This window comes from Coregonus lavaretus (genome assembly GCF_964263955.1).
Source record: "Coregonus lavaretus genome assembly, chromosome: 28".
Classification (NCBI taxonomy): domain Eukaryota; kingdom Metazoa; phylum Chordata; class Actinopteri; order Salmoniformes; family Salmonidae; genus Coregonus; species Coregonus lavaretus.
Window position 1 is genome coordinate 9,346,296 of NC_140015.1, and position 23,435 is coordinate 9,369,730.

The window sequence follows — 23,435 nt, forward strand, 5'->3', positions numbered from 1 at the left end:
AACACTGTGCGGAACAACTGGCTCCAGTGTTCACTGACATTTTTAACACTTCCTTATGCCATTGTACAGTAACACAGTGCTTCAAAGTATCCACCATCATTCTTGTCCCCAAATCACCCAAAATACCCTGCCTCAAACACTTCAGACCCGTCGCCCTGACATCTGTGGCCATGAAACCATGAAAATGTCCTAGCCTACTTAACATCATGCACATCCCCATTGATGGATCCACTCCAGTTTGCTAGAGAGCTAATAGGCCTGTTGAAGACCCTGTCAACCTGGCATTCCACCACACATTGCAACACTTGCAGAAACCTAACAACTACTTACGCCTCTTGTTCATATACTTTTGGCTCGGCCTTCAATACCATCAACCCCCACAAACAATTCACTAAGCTGCAGGACATTAACATCAACCCAGCTATGTGCCACTGGATACTGGACTTCCTGAGGAACAGAAGCCACACTGTCAAGGTAAACAATCTGACATCTCGCCCTCTGACCCTCAGTAATGGTGCACCACAAGGTTGCATGCTGTCCCCTCTGCTCTTCTCCCTCTTCACAAACCAGTTTACATCACATTTAAGGTCTTTAAATATGCTGACGACACCACCATAGTCGGCCTCATCACAGACAACAATGAAACACAGTGGCTCAGGCGGTGGGACGTATGTGGCAGGGACTCCAGACAGTAACAGATTATAAAGGGAAAGCCAGCCACTCTCAGACGAGCTAAACACTTTTTTCGCCCGCTTGAGGAAAACAACATCAAGCCTCACGAGGACTGTGTTCTCTCGTTCTCCGTGGCTGACGTGAGTAAAACATTTAAGCGTGTTAACCCTCGCAAGGCTGCCGGCCCAGACGGCCTCCCAAGCTGCAATTTCAGAACATGTGCAGACCAGCTGGCTCGAGTGTTTATCGACATATTAAATCTCTCCATATCCCAGTCTGTTGTCCCCACTTGCTTCAAGATGTCCACCATTGTTCTTGTACCGAAAAAAGCGAAGGTAACTGTACTAAATGACTATCGTCCCGTAGCACTCACTTCTGTCATCATGAAGTGCTTTGAGAGGCAGATCACTTCCACCTTACCCGACACCCAAGACCCACTACAATTAGCATATCTCCCCAACAGATCCACGGACGTCGCAATCACCATTGCACTGCACACACTGCCCTATCCCACCTGGACCAGATAAATAACTATGTAAGAATGGTGTTCATCAACTACAGCTCAGCCTTCAAACTCATCACTAAGCTCAGGGCCCTGGGTCTAAACCCCTCCTTGTGCAACTGGGTGCTGGACTTCTTGACGGCCGAGAGCACGCCCCATCCATATCGACAGGGCCGCAGTGGAGAGGGTCAAAAGCTTCATGTTCCTCAGCGTGCACATCACTGACAACCTGAAATGGTCCCTTCACACAGACAGCATGGTGACGAAGGCGCAACAGCGCCTCTTCAACCTCAGGAGGCTGAAGAAATGTGGCTTGGCCCCTAAGACCCTCACTAACTTCTACAGATGCACCATTGAGAGCATCCTGTCGGACTGTATCATCGCCTAGTACGGCAATAGCACCATCCGCAACCGCAACTGCAACCCGCTACCATCTGGTAGGCAGAGAGAGTACAGGTGCATCAAAGCTGGGACCGAGAGAATGAGAAACAGCTTCTATCTCCAGGCCATCAGACTGTTAAACAGTCACCACTAGCCGGCCTCCGCCCAGTACCCTGCCCTGAACCTTAGTCACTGTTCTAGCCGGCTACCACCCAGTACTCTACCCTACACCTAAGAGACTGTTGCCCTATGTACATAGAGTCATTGAACACTTGTCACTTTAATAATGTTTACATACTGTTTTACCCACTTTATATGTATATACTGTATTCTAGTCATGGCTCATCCTATTACTTATTTTTTTGTATTTTGGGGGATTATGTGTGTATTTTTTATTTATTGCTAGGTATTACTGCACTGTTGGAGCTAGAAATACAACAATTTCGCTGCACCTGCGATACCATCTGCAAATCAGTGTAAGCGACCAATAAACTTTGATCTGATGTGTGTGTGTGTGTTTCTCTGTGTGTGTGTGTGTGTGTGCGTGTGTCTGTGTGTGTCTGTGTGTGCGTATGTGTAAAGGTGGTTGTTTTTGTGGGGTCGCTCTCCATTTCCCATCTTCACCAACACCAAGGTGGACACTGATCCAATTCCTTAACTAGGCTTTTCATTTACTTCAGTAGCCCGCTCATAATCTCTCTCTCTTTCTGTCTCTCTCATTCGGCATTTTTCTCAAGGGGAAATCAAGTTTGAAATTTCAAAGTGGAAATTAAAAACTTTAGAATACTTTTTAAACCTCAAATACACTCCAAGTTTAAAATGTCCTGCATTGCAGGAAAGTTCTCCTGCAACATGGTGATCAAATTAAGATCCTACATCTGTAGTGCTCTCCTGAGGCTTGCTAAATCAATTGGAGAAACAGCATGAAAAGAAAAACATTCCTTTAACATGTTAAACTTTGTTAATTTTGCTGAAATAAGAGATTAATGATTTGAAGTATTTTTTTAAAGATATATTTGTTTGTATCACTATCAATACTACCAAATATCAAGGCATGACTGTATAATAAGCAATATCTGCATGTCATACTATTCCATTACTATTAACAAGTTGTTGGTCTTTTTGTGTAAAAATCTCATAATGAAGGTGCAACAACTGTGTCTACCAACCAAATTGATGTAATTTGGGACAATTGAAAGATGAGTGTGGGGCTTTGGGGTGTACGTTGAATGGCAAGCTAACATGACGCCATGACTGAGGTCAATTATGGGAATTAGCTTTTCAATTAAGTGATTGCAATTCGCAATTAGCGCTATAGTTCTCTCTGAGCACAAGCTATGGTGCTGCTAGGCTATATTCCTTGCTATTGTATGTTGTAACAGTTACTATCTGGAGCCTTTGAGCCTTGTATGGTGAAAGTGGATTTGGTTTCTTTTAGGGTTGAGATTCAGGCTAGAGTTCCATTGCATCCCTGTGAAAAACTGCTACCTCTTTTGAAGGGCGTAGACATCAGATAATGGCTAGTAGGGATGTGAGGTGTATTCAGCTTGGCTGAAATGTTGCATGATCTCTCAAAACAAAAACAGTATTGAATTTAATGTTTGATACGTACATTGCAACGTTAGGCATTCTGAATGCACCATTTGTAGAATACACCGTTCGAACACACACCGGTTGTGGGTATAGCCAAAATAAATGTGTGTTGAAATAATTTCTCAATGTCAATGTTGCCAGACTGGTCTTTTTTAATGTGAAATCAAAACATTCATTCATAAAAAATAAAATAATAAGAATAACAAGAATGTTTTATTGTCAAATTCACCGGATAGTTGCAGTGAAATAAGCTTCAGATAACAAGCTGTAAATACCAGATAAAATCTATGCGTTATGTTGTCTACGCACATAAGGTCCATCACAGCTATACATTTTACATTTACATCATTTAGCAGACGCTCTTATCCAGAGCGACTTACAAATTGGTGCATTCAACTTATAGGAAGAAGACGTGAGCATTTTGACTGAAGTGCTTTGTAGCGGTAGTACTGTGCCAACATATATCATGGCTTTGGCAGTTCGGTGCTTAATCTTGTTACCCTACTGCTCTATACACTCTTAGAAAAAAAAGCTGCTATCTAGAACCTAAAAGGGTTATTTGGCTGTCCCCATAGGAGAACCATTTGAGAAACCTTTTTGGTTCAAGGTAGAACCCTTTCCCCAGAGGGTTCTACATGGAACCCAAAAGAGTTCTGCCAGGAACCAAAAAGAGTGTACATAGGAGCCGTTAATCAGTAGCCCTTTCTCTTCCCCTCCATCTCTCCCCCCTCTCCTCTGCTCTCCACATGCATTGAGAGGAAGTTAGCTGGGAGTGGGGGGGTGTGCATGTGGGGGAGGGGCGCAGTGCTCGGAGAGAGATTTATTTCACTTTTGTTTACTATCTACTTCACTTGCTTTGGCAATGTAAACATATATTTCCCATGATGCCAATAATGCCCTTAAATTGAATTGAAATGGAATTGAAATTGAATTGAAATTGAATTGAAAATTGAATTGAGAGAATGCGCGCTGCTGTCTTTGAAGCCTATTGGGGTTTTTTTCTTCTCTCTCTCCCTCTCTATCTCTCTCTCTATCTCTCTCTCTCTCTCGCTTTCTCTCTCGCTCTCTCGCTCGCTCTCTATCTATACATTTCATTCCCCACTCCCCCATCATTCTCTGAGCTTGGTTGCTGATTGGCCAAGCCCACGAGTGTGCGAAATTAGACAGGAAGTAGCTCTGGATAAAAAGAAAAAGCAAAGCGGTGCTACATGACTGAGACTTCCTGTGTGCTCCATTTCCTGCTTGACCTTTCACCTTGCCCATGGGCTACACATTGTTCATTTGGTGGGATTTGGAGGTCTGCAGCTACCCTGGTGCATGTGTGTGTGTGTGTGTGTGTGTGTGTGTTAGCATGTGTGTGTACTTCTTTCTTTCATTCCGCTGAGTGGGTTAAGTTGTCGTGGGCCCCTTTGCGTAGTAGACTGTATATGTAATGCTGGTATGTAATTGTCGCCATTCTACGGCTACGCCATCTTCCCTAAAACTGATTTTGGCCTCCATTTTCAAAACTCCATGATCTGTTGTACTTAAACTCTCAAATGAAAAGGACAGTAAGGGTTACTTAGGCCACCCACTGATTTAAGTTTAAAAGTGAATCACAGAATCACAGTTTGTATGTGTGTATTTGTGTTGGTTGGCGTTTACAGTATGTTAGTATGATGATGAGTATTTTATCTATGTGCCCTTTTATTTTGGCCAGTGTGTTCAGACCTAAATTGATGGTGTACCTTTGTGTGTTTTTGATTGTATTTTGTAAATCAAGGGGCATCTATAAAGTCTGTATGCACTTGATGCGTGTGTTGTGGGTGTGTATGTGTTTTCAACACACATAGTGTGTGTGTGTGTTCAAACGTGAATGTGTGGAGCCTAAATGACTGTATGGGTGTTTATGTATTTACTTTATTTTTACAATACTCATTCTGATGTATGTTCAAATGTGCACATGTGCGGATGAGTGGGTGTGTTTGTTTTCAATCTGCTTGGTGGGTGTGCGACTTAGTGTGTTATGTGCTGGGCTCCTTGTGGGCGTCTGGGTGTGTGTTTATGATTATGGGCTATGGAATGCTCCTCATTGTTTTTCCTTCTACCGGGAGGCCGTCCGGGTCTTCCAGCTCTGCTGAGACTGGCCCATCATGCATCGGTGAGCCACCGGTGGGGGCGCTCTAGGGACCTTTCCAATGCTAAACAGACGGCATGATGGGAAGGGGAGGTGAGCCTCCCAGGGCGACATGCATGCCTGTGTAACAGCTCACTGTGAAAATCGCTCCTCCTCTGTGTATGCGTGTGTGAGGTTGTGTACATTTTACCCCCATGTAAAATGACCTGAGGGTGTTTGTGCTATGCAATTGAGCCTGATCTTGGCACAGAAATGGCTTTTTTGATACATTTGTGGTTCCCTATTTGTAATGGCTAGAGTATGAATGTAAAGATTTGAGTATTGTAGTTGTCTTTGTTTATTAAATGGTGAGATGACACTGTAGAGCAGGGTTCTCCAATAGGCGGCCCGCGGGTGATTTTATTTGCCCCCCAAGTTTTCTGAGCAAAAATAAATAAAAATACATAAACATATATATATATACAGTACCAGTCAAAGGTTTGGACACACCTACTCATTCAAGGGTTTTTCTTTATTTTTACTATTTTCTACATTGTAGAATAATAGTGAAGACATCAAAACTATGAAATAACACATGGAATCATGTAGTAACCAAAAAAGTGTTAAACAAATCAAAATATATTTTATATTTGAGATTCTTCAAAGTAGCCACCTTTTGCCTTGATGACAGCTTTGCACACTCTTGGCATTCTCACAACCAGCTTCATCAGGAATGCTTTTCCAACAGTCTTGAAGGAGTTCCCACATATGCTGAGTACTTGTTGGCTGCTTTTCCATCACTCATCCCAAACCATCTCAATTGGGTTGAGGTCGGGTGATGGTGGAGGCCAGGTCATCTCATCTGATACAGCACTCCATCACTCTCATTGGTCAAAATAGGCCTTACACATTTTTAATTTTTTACATTTTAGTCATTTAGCAGATGCTCTTATCCAGAGCGACTTACAGTTAGTGAATGTATACATGGTTTTTTTGTGTGTTTTTAATCATACTGGCCCCCCGTGGGAAACAAACCCACAGCCCTGCCGGCCAAACCCTCCCCTACCTTGGACGACGCTAGACCGATTGTGCGCCGCCCATGGGTCTCCCGGTCGCGGCCGGCTGCGACAAAGCCTGGACTCGAACCAGGATCTCTAGTGGCACAGCTAGCACTGTGATGCAGTGCCTTAGACCACTGCGCCCTTACACAGCCTGGAGGTGTGTTTTGGGTCATTGTCCTGGTGAAAAACAAATGATAGTCCCACTAAGCGCAAACCAGGATGGCGTATCGCTGCAGAATGCTGTGGTAGCCATGCTGGTTAAGTGTGCCTTGAATTCTAAATAAATCACAGACAGTGTCACCAGCAAAGCACCCCCACACCATCACACCTCCTCCTCCATGCTTCACGGTGGGAACCACACATGCGGAGATCAACCATTCACCTACTCTGCGTCTCACAAAGACACGGTAGTTGGAACCCAAAATCTCAAATTTGGACTCATCGGACCAAAGGACAGATTTCCACCGGTCTAATGTCCATTGCTCGTGTTTCTTGGCCCAACCAAGTCTCTTCTTCTTATTGGTGTACTTTAGTAGTGGTTTCTTTGCAGCAATTCGACCATGAACACCTTTGGGATTAATTGGTTTGCCGACTGCAAGTTAGGCCTAATCGCCCAACATCAGTGCCCGACATCACTAATGCTCTTGTGGCTGAATGGAAGCAAGTATCCGCAGCAATTGTTTTTTTCTATATAATTTTCGTTCTTGGATATAAAATACCAGGAAATTACATTTACATTTTAGTAATTTAGCAGACGCTCTTATCCAGAGTGAGTTCAAAGTGATTATAATTGAGGAAATCTGTTCCTAAGTATTCCGAGGCATAAATATAGACATATGTGATCGTATCCCAATGTTATCAAGGTTTGAAATTATTCCGTTTTTGTAAAATACTATATCTGTTTAGGATTCTTGCGGTCAATTTGTTCCGGCCCCCGACCATCCACTTAAGGAAAAATCAGCCCAAGGCTGAATGTAATTGGGGACCCCTGCCGTGGAGGCCTATCCTTGAGTGAAATGTTGCGGGAGAGATCTTTAAAGGAGTGGTACACGGGAACCAAAATTGATGACAAGCCATTCAGTTAGCTCCTTTCGAAACCTCCCGCAAGTTCATTTTCCCAACCAGTGTCTGTACAACATGTGTACACTTACGTACATCCAAACACACCTTCACTCTCCTTCACAGGTCTGTGCAAACGTGTTTCCTCACACTTTCACTCTTCCTCATGTTCAACCATGTTTGGGATGTCTGTCCTTTATGGTGTGCTCTCTCTCTATTCCCTCTCTCTATTCTTCCTACCTGCTGTGCTTCTCCCACCCCACCCTATATTCCCTGACCATTCTATTCTTTCACATGGTAAATTAACTCCTTCAAGCCCCTCCTATGAGACAATGCTATGGTCTCACCCCCCACCTTCAGACCAATAGAGTCTCCTGATCAGTCTAAAGGCCCTTCACTTTTGACCCCACAAGCGCACAGCTGTGGGCTTGAGGCTTCTAAGTGACCAGGCCCCTCTTCTTTCTCCCATTGTCCTGTTGGTACCAACACACGCTAGATACGTTAGATGCTACCTCAAGGACAAAGTCCGTAACGCAGATATAAACATTCATTAAGCTTCAGCTGAGCTTCGTTTTTCAAGAATTGTAAATGTTTGTTCATTTTGGAGTATTTGCTATGTGAGGTTGGGAGCATGTGAAGGGAAGACCACCCCTGAAGGGAAGACCAACAACAGATGAACAGGTGCAACCATATTGTCTCTTCACCGCTCATCCATCCTCCCCTCCCCTGTCGTCATGGCGTCAGCCAATGAGATGCCTGGGAGTTGGCGGTCAGTGTTGTCTGGGTTCATTTAATTTCACAGTTGGTGTGGGTGTGGGGCCGATGGTTGAGGGGGGATGAAGGGGCAAATGTGAGTTAAGTGTTGGGTGGAGGGGATGTAGATGTGGGGGTTGGGTGGATGGTTACGTCTATTGATGTATTGATTTGCGGGACAGGGACTTTGATGGATGAAGAAGGGTTTTCGCCGAGGAGGAAAAGTCCCAGGAGCTTGGTGGCCTTGGTAGTTCTGCTCACTGCACCATCCCACATTCTCCCCTAACCCCCCAGACCAGCACGCCCCCCATCAAACCAGGCCTAAATCTCAACCCCAATTCAAAGGCCCACCCATCCCCCTCACTTGCTCCCCTCACAAATAGCCAACCGTGGGTGCTGAAGCCTGAAGCTCAGCCATGATGTTGGCTGTTGATTTGGTGGCTTTCACACGTTTCCCCAAAATGGCCAAAATGATTTGTTTTCAAGACTTTGTGGTGGCCTTCGAGTGACTGAATCGTTCTATGTGGCTAAAGAGTAATTAGTGCCTTAATTGTTACGGCACATACAACATATTGCTGAACTACCATCTAACAGTGTTGCACAGGAAACGGGAACCTCATCTCCAAAATGTCCTGGAACCTTTCAGAATGTTGCCGCTCTTGAAAACAACCCATGACATGTTTGCATTGGGTTGCTTTATGGTAATATATGTATAGAATGCCGTTTGCCTGAGGCCCATGAGCTTAGATTGGCCCTTCCATGTGTTTTGTCGCGCAGGGCGCAAGAGGCGAGGCAAGGGATTTTTTATTGGGTTTTGTCTCTCCTGGGTGTGGAAACTAGGGTTCAGAGGTCACCAGGGGATTCCCACATATTAACCCTTTACAAACCAGCAGAGTTGTGAGCTGCCCCTCCCTTATGACCCCTGGCGCCCATTCTCTCCTCTACACACACACACAACACACACACAACCCCTCACCTCTCACATAGATCATTAGAGCTCCCTCTAGAGTTTCAATCAGGACGCTGGCAACCAATTCCCAGCTCTGTGTGTCAGTTGCCCTTAGGCATACAGATCTAGCATCAGCTTACCCTCTAAAATCTGGTGGGAAATGCGAAAACTGACCGTACATCTAGGGGCGATGTCATCCTACTCCCAGCCAGAGATTCTAAGGGGTTAAATCAGGAAGATTTGATAGGCTACTAATACCTACCAGCTACCTTTGCCTATCCTCTATTCTCTCCTCACTATGTTCCCCTGATCTCCTCCACTTTGCCTTCTCTGTGGCCAAATCTTTGAATACATCTGTGAGTACTACTTTGGTACTGAGTGGTTCAATATACAAGTTATTCAGCTTGTTTGTTTATTCTTGTATTTTGGAGAACCTTGATGTTGTTGTTATAGAGATTGTCCTCCCCCTGCTCCAGTTATTTCTCTCTCACTCCTATTTGCACTCTGTCACACTCTGTCCCTTTCTCGCATGCATTCCCCTGCAGTCAACTCTCTCTGTCGCTTAATGCCAACCTCACACGCTCTCCCCCTCTACTATACTCCCTCATGGTTACTCCCTCATGGTTTCTCTCTCTCTCTCTCTCTCTCTCTCTCTCTCTCTCTCTCTCTCTCTCTCTCTCTCTCTCTCTCTCTCTCTCTCTCTCTCTCTCTCTCTCTCTCTCTCTCTCTCTCTCTCTTCTCTCAATTCAATATGGGAAATGTATGTTAACATTGCCAAAGCAAGTGAAGTAGATAGTAAACAAAAGTGAAATAAACAATAAATATTAACAGTAAACATTACACTCAGAAGTTCCAAAAGAATAAAGACATTTCAAATGTCATATTATGTATATATACAGTGTTGTAACAATAGTTAAAGTACAAATGGGTTTAAACATAAATATGGGTTGTATTTACAATGGTGTTTGTTCTTCACTGGTTGCCCTTTTCTTGTGGCAACAGGTCACAAATCTTGCAGCTGTGATGGCACACTGTGGTTTTTCACCCAGTAGATAAGGGAGTTTATCAAAATTGGGTTTGTTTTCGAATTCTTTGTGGATCGCTGTAATCTGAGGGAAATATGTGTCTCTAATATGGTCATACATTTGGCAGGAGGTTAGGAAGTGCAGCTCAGTTTTCCTGTCTTCTCTTGAGAGCCAGGTCTGCCTACGGCGGCCTTTCTCAATAGCAAGGCTATGCTCACTGAGTCTGTACATAGTCAAAGCTTTCCTTAAGTTTGGGTCAGTCACAATGGTCAGGTATTCTGCCACTGTGTATTCTCTGTTTAGAGCCAAATAGCATTAAAGTTTGCTCTGTTTTTTTGTTTGTTCTTTCCAATGTGTCAAGTAATTCTCTTTTAGTTTTCTCATGATTTGGTTGGGTCTAATTGTGTTGTTGTTGTCCTGGGGCTCTGTGGGGTCTGTTTGTGTTTGTGAACAGAGCCCCAGGACCAGCTTACTTAGGGGACTCTTCTCCAAGTTCATCTCTCTGTAGGTGATGGCTTTGTTATGGAAGGTTTGGGAATCGCTTCCTTTTAAGTGGTTATAGAATTTAACAGCTCTTTTCTGGATTTTGATAATTAGCGGCTATTGGCCTAATTCTGCTCTGCATGCATTAGGTGTTTTTCGTTGTACACAGAGGATATTTTTGCAGAATTCTGCATGCAGTCTCAATTTGGTGTTTGTCACATTTTGTGAATTCTTGGTTGGTGAGCGGACCCCAGACCTCACAACCATAAAGGGCAATGGGTTCTATAACTGATTCAAGTATTTTTAGCCAGATCCTAATTGGTATGTCAAATTTGATGTTCCTTTTGATGGCATAGAAGGAAGGCCCTTCTTGCCTTGTCTCTCAGATCGTTCACAGCTTTGTGGAAGTTACCTGTGGTGCTGATGTTTAGGCCGAGGTATATAAACAAAATGGTGTGCTCTAGGGCAACGGTGTCTAGATGGAATTTGTATTTGTGGTCCTGGCAACTGGACCTTTTTTGGAACACCATTATTTTTGTCTTACTGAGATTTACTGTCAGGTCCCATGTCTGACAGAATCTGTGCAGAAGATCTAGGTGCAGCTGTAGGCCCTCCTTGGTTGGTGACAGAAGCACTAGATCATCAGCAAACAGTAGACATTTGACTTCAGATTCTAGTAGGGTGAGGCCAGGTGCTGCAGACTGTTCTAGTGCCCTCGCTAATTCGTTGATAAATATGTTGAAGAGGGTGGGGCTTAAACTGCATCCCTGTCTCACCCCACGGCCCAGTGGAAAGAAATGTGTGTGTTTTTTTTAACCAATTTTATCCGCACACTTGTTGTTTGTGTACATGGATTTTATTTACATTTACATTTACGATTTTATAATGTTGTATGTTTTTCCCCCAGCCCCACTTTACATCAATTTGTATAGCAGACCCTCATGCCAAATTGAGTCAAAAGCTTTTTTGAAATCAACAAAGCATGAGAAGACTTTGCCTTTGTTTTGGTTTGTTTGTTTGTTTGTTTGTTTGTCAATTAGGGTGTGCAGGGTGAATACGTGATCTGTCGTACGGTAATTTGGTAAAAAGCCAATTTGACATTTGCTCAGGACATTGTTTTCACTGAGGAAATTAACTAGTCTGCTGTTAATGATAATGCAGAGGATTTTCCCAAGGTTGCTGTTGACGCATATCCCACAGTAGTTATTGGGGTCAAATTTGTCTCCACTTTTGTGGATTGGGGTGATCAGTCCTTGGTTCCAAATATTGGGGAAGATGCCAGAGCTAAGGATGATGTTAAAGAGTTTAAGTATAGCTAATTGGAATTTGTGGTCTGTATATTTTATCATTTCATTGAGGATACCATCAACACCACAGGCCTTTTGGGGTTGGAAGGTTTGTATTTTGTCCTGTAGTTCATTCAATGTAATTGGAGAATCCAGTAGGTTCTGGTAGTCTTTAATAGTTGATTCTAAGATTTGCATTTGTTCTCTGTTATAGGGCCAAAAATATTGGAGAAGTGGTTTACCCATACATCTCCGTTTTGGATAGATACTGTAGCTCTTCGTGTTGTTGTTTGTTTAGTGTTTTCCAATTTTCCCAGAAGTGTTTAGAGTCTATGGATTCTTCAATTACATTGAGCTGATTTCTGACATGCTGTTCCTTCTTTTTCCGTAGTGTATTTCTGTATTGTTTTAGTGATTCACCATAGTGAAGGCGTAGGCTCAGGTTTTCTGGGTCTCTTTTGGTTGGATAGGTTTCTCAATTTCTTTCTTAGGTTTTTGCATTCTTCATCAAACCATTTATCACTGTTATTACTTTTCTTTGTTTTTCTGTTAGAGATTTTTTGATTTGATAGGGAAGCTGAGAGGTCAAATATACTGTTTAGGTTTTCTACTGCCAAGTTTACACCTTCACTATTACAGTGGAACGTTTTGTCCATGAAGTTGTCTAGAATGGATTGAATTTGTAGTTTTCTGGTAGGTTTCGACACTACTTTCCTTCCATCTATAGCATTTCTTAATATTATTCAGTTCCTTTGGCTTTGATGCCTCATGATTGAGTATTGCTCTGTTCAAGTAGACTGTGATTTTGCTGTGGTCTGATAGGGGTGTCAGTGGGCTGACTGTGAACGCTCTGAGAGACTCTGGGTTGAGGTCAGTGATAAAGTAGTCTACAGTACTACTGCCAGGAGATGAGCTATAGGTGTACCTACCATAGGAGTCCCCTCGAAGCCTACCATTGACTATGTACATACCCATTGTGCGACAGAGCTGCAGGAGTTGTGACCCGTTTTTGTTGGTTATGTTGTCGTAGTTGTGCCTAGGGGGGCATATGGGGGAGGGAATGCTGTCACCTCCAGGTAGGTGTTTGTCCCCCTGTGTGCTGAGGATGTCAGGTTCTTGTCCAGTTCTGGCATTTAGGTCGCCACAGACTAGTACATGTCCCTAGGTCTGGAAATGATTGATTCCCCCCTCCAGGATGGAGAAGCTGTCTTCATTAAAGTATGGGGATACCCCCTGAGTCCCTTCCCTGTTTCACACCTGGTAGTTTGGTGGATGGGACTACCAGCTCTCTGTAACCTAGAGGGCAACCAGTGGGTCCATCTCCTCTATAACATGTTTCTTGTAGGATGACAATGTCTGTATTTCTGATTTCTTTGTATGCACACATGACTATTAAGTCGCTTTGGATAAAAGCGTCTGCTAAATGGCATATTATTATTATATTATTAAATCCAGATTCCTGCTCTTTAGGCCAAAGGCAGATGACCTCAGGCCTTGGATATTCCAGGATGAAATAGTGAAGGCTTTGTGTTCCATAAAGTGTCTAATGTTGTTGGTTGTGTGGTTTGGCCTCAGGCCAGTAATTGTGAGCAGAGCCTGCTGAGCATTTGGTACATGCCATTGGCTTGGGCTAGTGTAAGAGTGGGTGTTGGGCCTGTTTGCCTGCTCACGGCCTGGGCGTATGTGTGACTTTCATGTTGAGGCCCTCTTTGTGGGAGTGGGGGGCTTGGGGTGGGTAGGAGGGGCATAGGTCTGATCTGAGGGGGCCTAAATGGGGTGTGGGCATGGTTGACTTGGGGGGGTGATAATTGGTGGGGGTGGGGGTGGGGGTGTAGATGTGGCTGATGGTGCTGTGGTCTGGATGTAGGTCCTCTCTGCGGGGGTCCTCTATGTGTAGGTCCTGGGGGGGGTCCCACAGGTCTGGGAGAGTGTCTCGCTGGTCTGGACGGGGTGTCTGTTGACCTGTTGCTCCTGTGTGAGGTGTTGGGTCTGCGGTTGAGGGCGATATCCTTTAGGGTCTGGGCAAAGGTGGGAACTGGTGCCTTGTATAGGTGGACCTGGTCATAAAGGGTGGAGTGGTGGGCCAGGGAGACATTTGGTTTTGATGCACAGTCACGGGAAATACTTGCATTACCCCGCTGTATGGTAGCAGGGTGGAAGTCTTTTCATGGTAGTAGGGTTGAGATAACCACTTGTGCGTTGGAGAAAGTAGAAGAAGCTTTTTCTATCACTCCCTTGAGTGCTGTGGCCACCCTTTCCTGCTGTGTTCTCAGGTCGTTTGTGCCTGTGTGTATTATTATGTGGCTGGGTGATCCTAGTCGGTCTTCAGGCAGAAGGTCTAGGGCTTACTGGGTGTTTGGACACCAGAGTTTAGACACTGTGTGTTTTGGAAAAAGTTTATTTTCTTGTATGTATTTCCCATTTGAGTCCATAAGGAGTACAATCTGTGGCTTGTGTATGTCCTCAGTGGGTGTGGGAGGGTCGTCATGAGGGCTATCATGGTGTCTGACAGGGGGGTTGCTCAGAGGGGTTGGGGTCCCCAGGGCTTGGGGTTCTTCATTTGTTTGTCTGGCTGTGATGTCAAGGCTATGGTCAGGGTCTAGGGTGTCATGTTCTGCTACGGTGTCGTGACTTTGGCCAGGATCTGAGGTGGGCTGTTCTGCTGGCTTCTCTGCGGGGGTGGCCAGCTCTCTAATGGGTTGTTCTATGTCACCCGTCATCGTTCTCACCTTTTCCTCCAGCACTCTGAGCCTCTCCTCTAGTGCTCTGTTCTTCTCCTGCTCCTGCTCTTTCTCCTGTTGATGTTGTCTCATCACAGTCCAGAGTGCAGACATGTCTCTCTCTACCTCCAACTCTCCAGGTCTAGTTAAGGGGGTGTTGTTGTGCTGGACTGTTGTCTGGGTCTGTGCTGACTGGAGTGTGTTCACCTGCTGTTCCAGCTCCACCTGCCTTACCTCCAGCTGGGTGAATGTATCCTTCATTTCAATGAGCGAGTAGTACTCTGTTCTGGGAAGTTGACTTTCCACTTGGGGTTGCTCTGTGGGGTTATTTAATGAAGAGGTCTGGTCTGACCCGCTCGGGGTGGGGGTATGTTTCTCAAGGGAGAGCTTCTCCTGCTGAGCTATTTCTTTGATTAGGTGAAAGTCCAGCTGGAACTGTTTGGTGTTGCCTTGAACCAAAACTGTTCCAGATTTATAGAGATTTATATTAGACAACTCAGAGTCCTCGTTGTCCAGTATCCTGAGTTTCCACCCATCGCTAACACCCCCCCTCTTAACAGAGGGGTAGTGTGCTAGTATAGCACGCACTGTGCCATGCCAGGGGATGGTCTGTGTGGAAGATAAGGTTGCTTATGTTCCCATTTTTATATAAATCAGCAAAAGGTGTCTACTGATTCCCATAAGGAGTTTTATTTTGTACTCTTTTCGTGTCTTATCGTTCTTTACATTCAGAGGGTACTGTATTTTAATGACCTCTGAACAGCGGGGGGGGGGGGGGGGGGGGGGGGGGGTGCTTCTATGGCCTCTCCATTTGTTTGGGGTAGACTGTGCGACTCTCCTGCCATTGTTGGGCTCAAGGGCTTTGACACCTCTCACTTCACACGTCAGTGCTAATTGAAATTGTATATCTTTGTACTAGCAAGCTTGGTAGCCTTAGCATTCAGTCCTTATAAATTAAAATATATCATTGTAATGTATTTTTCTTCTTGGTTTTTGAAAGTAAAAAATAGCTTCATACTAAACATTACTCACTCAGTTCCAGGTTGGATGGTGTTTTCAGGTTTCTGTTTGTTTGCCAGAGCATTTGCTGTATAGTTTGGGAATAGTAATCCTCGGTAGTAGAAAGCCTTCCAGGTAATTCCAGGTAATTCCGTCCAAAATCAGGTTGTAGGTTTGGAGTTTTGGTTTGGAATGAAGGTTATGTTGTGGAGGGTAGCATCCTGTATATGTTCCTGCCAAAAAATCCAACTTTATCTAACTCTAAATCTAGATTTTTTGTGAAAAATGCAGGAGCAATGTCTGTGAGCTCTCTCTCTCTCGCTCTCTCTGAGTCCAGGCCAGCAACAGGCAGCGGGATATGCAAGCTGGCAGATGCTGATGAGCTGAGACACACACACACACACACACTTTCAGCATCGTTCATGTGTACTGAACCAGGATGTTAAGACCTGAAACACAAGACTGCCAGCCGTGTGTGTGTGTGTGTGTGTGTCTGTCAGTATGAAAAATGTATGCACTCACTAACTGTAAGTCGCTCTGGATAAGAGCATTCGCTAAATGACTAAAATATTAAAAATGTCTATCTGTCTTGACAGCTTGTCATAACTTTCAATGGTGCATTGGCGGTCAGTACAATGGAGCTCATCGTTTTTCTATGGTCACAGACTTCTCAGTTGAGAGGCTCAAAGTATTGGAATTGTACTTGTGAACTAGTATAAAATATATGGAGTGGTGACACCGATGCTCTTTCCTCTCACTGTCACTGCAGGCAAACTGTGAGATACACTGGTATTTTATGATGCTGAACTGCGAACCAGAGAACTCAATCATGCTGCTGATTCAATAAAATAAAGAATGACCCCCCCCCCCCCCCCCAAAAAAAAAATAATGTTTTGCTCCCAGTTTGGTCAATTTTCATGTAGGTTTACAGTAAAAACGTTTCCGAATTGGATGGTTAATTAAGTGATAATGCCAGAGAAGCCGGTGTTTGGAGGATATATTCGTTGAGGGCCGGCAAACCGTGCTAATATATCGTCCAAACACCGGCTTTGAGGGCATTATCACTTTTTTACAAAGGGTTACCAACATATTCAAATAATGATTTACATATTTTCATTAAAAAACGTTATTTTGATTTATTTATTCATACAATTTCATCCTTCCACAAGATATAGTCCTGACACAAATCTAGGGTTGCTACCCAAGCAAGCCGGCGGTTCGGTTGCTAGAGACGTGACACAGTCGTTCAGCCTTTTTGATCTGTATCTAAATGTTCCATTGCTGTACTGGCTGGCAACGTTCTTATCCCTTGCTTGCTAGCTAGCCAACTATGGTTATCTTACAGTCACGTCAAAAATTGCAGCCAGATAACAGCAAAGTAACTGCATTTGCATTTGTTAAGCTGTTTTCTAGTGACAGTTATTTGGAGACATCCATAGCAATGAGATAATGAGGCGCGATTTCGCCTTGCATAGAAAATGTGCTCATTCGTCAGGACACTGCTGTTGAGCTAGACAACAACACAGCTAACACAATCACTTCAAACTGAACCTGGAAAGACTGCAAACTAGCTGGACTTCTTTTTGTTTTACAATTGACATTTGTTTATAACCATAAAAATGATGCCAGCTGATTCATGATTTAGACTGGCTGCCTGCCTGTCTGTCTGTCTCGTCCCGACTCCAGAAACGTTCATTACTATGGGACAGCTGGAGAAAGAATTTGAATATTGAAACAATGTTGCAAATGTCAGAGAGACAGACAGCAAGGTTTATACAAATCTCTGCTGTTGAAAACTAAATGTTAGTCTAAAAGAAATGTGAGATAATGTCTAGATGCTTTTTATAGTGGAGATCAAGTTTATAACTTGCCTGGCTCGGCTGATGAGACAGTGGATTGCGCCGTCAGATGGAACAGAGTAAATAGGCATTTTAACTTCATAGATTTAGCCTGTAGTAACTTGTGGAATAGACACCAGCTGGAATGCGGTTTTAACCAATCAGCATTCAGGATTAGAACCACCCCGTTATACAGTGGGGAGAACAAGTATTTGATACACTGCCGATTTTGCAGGTTTTCCTACTTACAAAGCATGTAGAGGTCTGTAATTTTTATCATAGGTACACTTCAACTGTGAGAGACGGAATCTAAAACAAAAATTCAGAAAATCACATTGTATGATTTTTAAGTAATTAATTTGCATTTTATTGCATGACATAAGTATTTGATACATCAGAAAAGCAGAACTTAATATTTGGTACAGAAACCTTTGTTTGCAATTACAGAGATCATACGTTTCCTGTAGGTCTTGACCAGGTTTGCACACACTGCAGCAGGGATTTTGGCCCACTCCTCCATACAGACCTCCAGATCCTTCAGGTTTCGGGGTTGTCGCTGGGCAATACGGACTTTCAGCTCCCTCCAAAGATTTTCTATTGGGTTCAGGTCTGGAGACTGGCTAGGCCACTCCAGGACCTTGAGATGCTTTTTACGGAGCCACTCCTTAGTTGCCCTGGCTGTGTGTTTCGGGTCATTGTCATGCTGGAAGACCCAGCCACGACCCATCTTCAATGCTCTTACTGAGGGAAGGAGGTTGTTGGCCAAGATTTCGCGATACATGGCCCCATCCATCCTCCCCTCAATACGGTGCAGTCGTCCTGTCCCCTTTGCAGAAAAGCATCCCCAAAGAATGATGTTTCCACCTCCATGCTTCACGGTTGGGATGGTGTTGTTGAGGTTGTACTCAGCCTTCTTCTTCCTCCAAACACGGCGAGTGGAGTTTAGACCAAAAAGCTATATTTTTGTCTCATCAGACCACATTACCTTCTTCCATTCATTTACATTTTAGTCATTTAGCAGACGCTCTTATCCAGAGCGACTTACATTATCTTTTTAATTTTTCATACTGACCCCGTGGGAATCGAACCCACAACCCTGGCGTTGCAAAGGTCATGCTCTACATCCCTGCCGGCCATTCCCTCCCCTACCCTGGACGACGCTGGGCCAATTGTGCGCCGCCCCATGGGTCTCCCGGTCGTGGCCGGCTACGACAGAGCCTGGATTCGAACCAGGATCTCTAGTGGCACAGCTAGCACTGCAATGCAGTGCCTTAGACCACTGCGCCACTCAGGAGACTACCATTCCTCCTCTGGATCATCCAGATGGTTATTGGCAAACTTCAGACGGGCATGGACATGCACTGGCTTGAGCAGGGGGACCTTGCGTGCGCTGCAGGATTTTAATCCATGACGGCGTGGTGTGTTACTAATGGTTTTCTTTGAGACTGTGGTCCCAGCTCTCTTCAGGTCATTGACCAGGTCCTGCCATGTAGTTCTGGGCTGATCCCTCACTTTCCTCATGATCATTGATGCCCCACAAGGTGAGATCTTGCATGGAGCCCCAGACCGAGGGTGATTGAACGTCATCTTGAATTTCTTAAATTTTCTAATAATTGCGCCAACAGTTGTTGCCTTCTCATCAAGCTGCTTGCCTATTGTCCTGTAGCCCATCCCAGCCTTGTGCAGGTCTACAATTTTATCCCTGATGTCCTTACACAGCTCTCTGGTCTTGGCCATTGTGGAGAGGTTGGAGTCTGTTTGATTGAGTGTGTGGACAGGTGTCTTTTATACAGGTAACGAGTTCAAACAGGTGCAGTTAATACAGGTAATGAGTGGAGAACAGGAGGGCTTCTTAAAGAAAAACTAACAGGTCTGTGAGAGCCGGAATTCTTACTGGTTGGTAGGTGATCAAATACTTATGTCATGCAATAAAATGAAAATAAATTACTTAAAAATCATACAATGTGATTTTCTGGATTTTTGTTTTAGATTCCGTCTCTCACAGTTGAAGTGTACCTATGATAAAAATTACAGACCTCTACATGCTTTGTAAGTAGGAAAACCTGCAAAATTGGCAGTGTATCAAATACTTGTTCTCCCCACTGTAGTCTAACCACACACCAGGCAATGGTTTGACCAAATCCATTTGACTGCATGAAATATGTAAATGTTTTACAGCCATGTTTGAGTTGAATATTTTCTAATAGTATTTCTCTCTCTCTCTTTCTCCCTTTCACTCTCTCTTAGGACCCGGAAACTCCAGATCAGAAACATTCCTCCACACCTGCAGTGGGAGGTGAGTGCCCCTGGATTGACCATAACATAGTTTCACCATATCAAAATGTAACAATGGGTCCGTTAGCGTCTCTCAACCAGTTAGTGTTACTTTTATATGGAAAAGCATAGGTTAGTCCCTGCTACAACAAAGGTAAGTAATCAGAAAAAAATATGCTCAGAACAGGATGTTCTGTGTAGTCATCTGAGATGAGAGTGAGTTAGGGGGGTAAAAGGCATTTAGATTGACTGCGGCTGCGGGCATGAGCATGTGTGTTCATATGTGCATTTGTGTCTTTATTGTGTGTGTGTGTGTGTGTGTGTGTACGTCTGTGTGAGTGTGTGCTGGCGTGGGCGTTGAGCAGCGCACGCTGCCACTGACAGCTGGACGAAGACAGGTCACATGGCTCTGCTAAGGCGGGGCTCTCTCTCTCTCTCTCTCTCTCTCTCTCTCTCTCTCGCTCTCTCTCTCTCTCTCTCTCTCTCTCTCTCTCTCTCTCTCTCTCTCTCTCTCTCTCTCTCTCTCTCTCTCTCTCTCTCTCAATTCAATTCAATTCAATTCAATTCAATTCAATTTCAATTCAATTTAAGGGCTTTATTGGCATGGGAAACGTGTGTTAACATTGCCAAAGCAAGTGAAGTAGATAGTAAACAAAAGTGAAATAAACAATAAATATGAACAGTAAACATTACACTCAGAAGTTTCTCTCTCTCTCTCTCTCTCTCTCTCTCTCTCCACTCCATCCTTCCAGCGCTTGCGTGCAGTGCAGCATGTCCTTCCCTAGCTAGCCACACGAGGGTGACGTTTCTCCACCCACATTATAGCCCTGAACATGAGCCACAGTCAGCAAGGAGTAAAAAAATTGGCCCAACGTCAGAATTAGAAACCTTGTTATAGACACTTCTAACTCATTACACCAAGGCAGTCAAACCAAGCTTCTGGATGGCCACATATGCCATTTAACAGACGCTTTTATCCAAGCGACATACAGTAGTGGCTGCATAAATTATACGTATGGGTGGTCCTGGGAATCAAACCCACTATCCTGGCAATGTAAGCACCATGCTCTACCAGCTGAGCTACACAGGACATCAGTGTCTGATTTAGACCAGGGAAGGCTGTCTTTCCAATCAGTCACACTAATCGATTAAGTGGCAGGTTGAAATGATGCAGACACTTTGGCCCTTGAGGACTGGAACTGCTTTAAAGTGTTGTAGCAAGGGAGACAAATAGGAGAACATTGGAGAAACCCAGTTCAGGTGCAAATGTTGAAACACAACAATAATGAAATTGTGTTCTCCCCTCCCTAGGTGCTGGATGGTCTGCTGGCCCAATATGGAACCGTTGAGAACTGCGAACAAGGTAAGATACTGAAGTTCCCTCTGGGAAATATAAAGTTATTCTATTCTATTCATAACCAGTCAGACTTCGCTCTGAACATCTCATCTGCAAATCCGATGATAAGGCTTCCTTTACACACTCACTGGGCGAGATAATAATGCAAGGAGATTCACAGTATTTTTTGCACGTCGCACAATGCTTTCTATCCCTGAGACCTGACCGGATCTGCTTTCCCTATCCATCTGTGCTACAAAACAAAAACATATTCATAAAGCGTCTCATAGTAGGAATGCTGATCTAGGATCAGGTCCTACCTGTCCAGGTAATCTTAATCATTAAGATCTAAAAGGCTAAACTGATTCTAGATCATCCCTCCTAATCTGAGGCGCTTTATGAATACGGGGCCTGATCAGAGATCTGAGATTCCTTCTGTAGTCCAAGCACCTCCCTTCGTGAATACAGCTCATTAAGAAATAGATTGAGTATACCAGTCTACCGGAAACCCTGCAAGAGGGAAGTCTTTATGTCAGTGGTAAATCGCTGCTTCTCAGTCCTTCTCTGTCAGCGAATCAGATTTGATCAATGGGATAGCCCATGCTCTGTCATAGGTCAATCAAGGAGGTGGGTTTATAGCCTCTGACTTATGCAATCTCCCCTCCTCTCTCTCCTCGCATTTCTCTCTCTCTCTCTCTCTCTCTCTCTCTCTCTCTCTCTCTCTCTCTCTCTCTCTCTCTCTCTCTCTCTTCTCTCTCTCTCTCTCTCTCTCTCTCTCTCGCTCTCTCTCTCTCTCTCTCTCTCTCTCTCTCCTTGCATCTCTCTCATCTCTCTCCTCCCCTCTCTCCTAACTTCTCCTTGCATCTCTCTCTCACTCTGGCTCCTTTTCTTAGTGAACACAGACAGTGAGACTGCGGTTGTCAACGTCACATATGGAACTCGGGAACATGCCAGACAGTAAGTCTCCCATAGTGCCTGATCTTTTCTATATCTCTACTTCCAAATGTACCCACTCCATATCCTTTCACACCTTGCTTATCTGCATGTCTTTGTGTCCATATAATATATGCCATTTAGCAGACGCATTTATCCAAAGGGACTTACAGTCATGAGTGCATACATTTTACATATGGGTGGTCCCAGGAATCAAACACACTATTTGGGAATTGCAAGCACCATGCTCTACCAACTGTGCTACAGAGGACCATATGAATGAAGTGTATAGTGCTAAATTATGCCCTAATTCTTCTCAATATTTAACACTGTAATACATGATAAGACTCCCAGCTGTTTGAATCTTTGTCAAACTCCACATGTTGATGCATGAAACACTACATTACCAAAAGTATGTGGACACCTGCTCGTTGAACATCTCATTCCAAAATCATGGGCATTAATATGGAGTTGGTCCCCCTTTTGCTTCTATAACAGCCTCCACTCTTCCGGTAAGGCTTTCCACTAGATGTTGGAACATTGCTGCGGGCATTTGCTTCCATTCAGCCACAAGAGCATTAGTGAGGTTGGGCACTGATGTATGGCGATTAGGCCTGGCTCGCAGTCGGCGTTCCAATTCATCCCAAAGGTGTTCGATTGGGTTGAGGTCAGGGCTCTGTGCAGGCCAGTAAAGTTATTCCTCACGATCTCGACAACATTTTTGTATGGACCTCAGTTTGTGCACGGGGGCCTTCCCCAAACTGTTGCCACAAAGTCGAAAGCACAGAATCGTCTAGAATGTCATTGTATGCTGTAGCGTTAAGATTTCCCTTCATTGGAACTAAGGAGCTGGAACCATGAAAAACAACCCCAGACCATTCCTCCTCCACCAAACTTTACAGTTTGCTCTATGCATTGGGGCTGGTAGCATTCTCCTGGCATCTGCCAAACACAGATACATCCGTCGTACTGCCAGATGGTGAAGCGTGATTCATCACTCCAGAGAATGCGTTTCCACTGCTCCAGAGTCCAATGGCGGCGAGCTTTACACCACTCCAGCCGATGCTTGGCATTGCACATGGTGATCTTAGGCTTGTGTGCGGCTGCTCGGCCATGGAAACTCATTTCATGAAGCTCCCGACGTTGCTTCCAGAGGCAGTTTGGAACTCAGTAGTGAGTGTTGCAACCGAGGACAGACGATTTTTACGCACTTCAGCACTCGGCGGTCCCGTTCTGTGAGCTTGTGTAACCTACTACTTCGCGGCTGAGCCATTGTTGCTTCTAGACGTTTCCACTTCACAATAACAGCACTTACAGTTTACCGGGGCAGCTCTAGTAGGGTGGAAATTTGATGAACTGACTTGTTGGAAAGGTGCCATCCTATGACGGTGCCACGTTGAAAGTCACTGAGCTCTTCAGTAAGGCCATTCTACTGCCAATGTTTGTCTATGGAGATTGCATGGCGGTGTGCTAGAT

At 44.4% G+C, this 23,435-nt stretch overlaps 1 protein-coding gene across 4 annotated transcripts in view; it reads left to right on the forward strand.

The window, feature by feature from the left end:
- The window catches only part of LOC311103405 (insulin-like growth factor 2 mRNA-binding protein 1), a 64,253-nt gene that overhangs the window by 35,420 nt on the left and 5,398 nt on the right, over window positions 1-23,435 (forward strand). For 2 of the 4 annotated variants that reach the window (XM_084144970.1, XM_084144969.1), the window contains exons 3-5: window positions 19,664-19,712; window positions 21,002-21,053; window positions 21,920-21,983. In XM_084144970.1, the coding sequence (XP_084001096.1) occupies window positions 19,664-19,712; window positions 21,002-21,053; window positions 21,920-21,983 (165 nt within the window). The remainder of the gene's footprint in view (window positions 1-19,663; window positions 19,713-21,001; window positions 21,054-21,919; window positions 21,984-23,435) is intronic. The other 2 variants (XM_084144971.1, XM_084144972.1) reach the window with 1 other exon arrangement.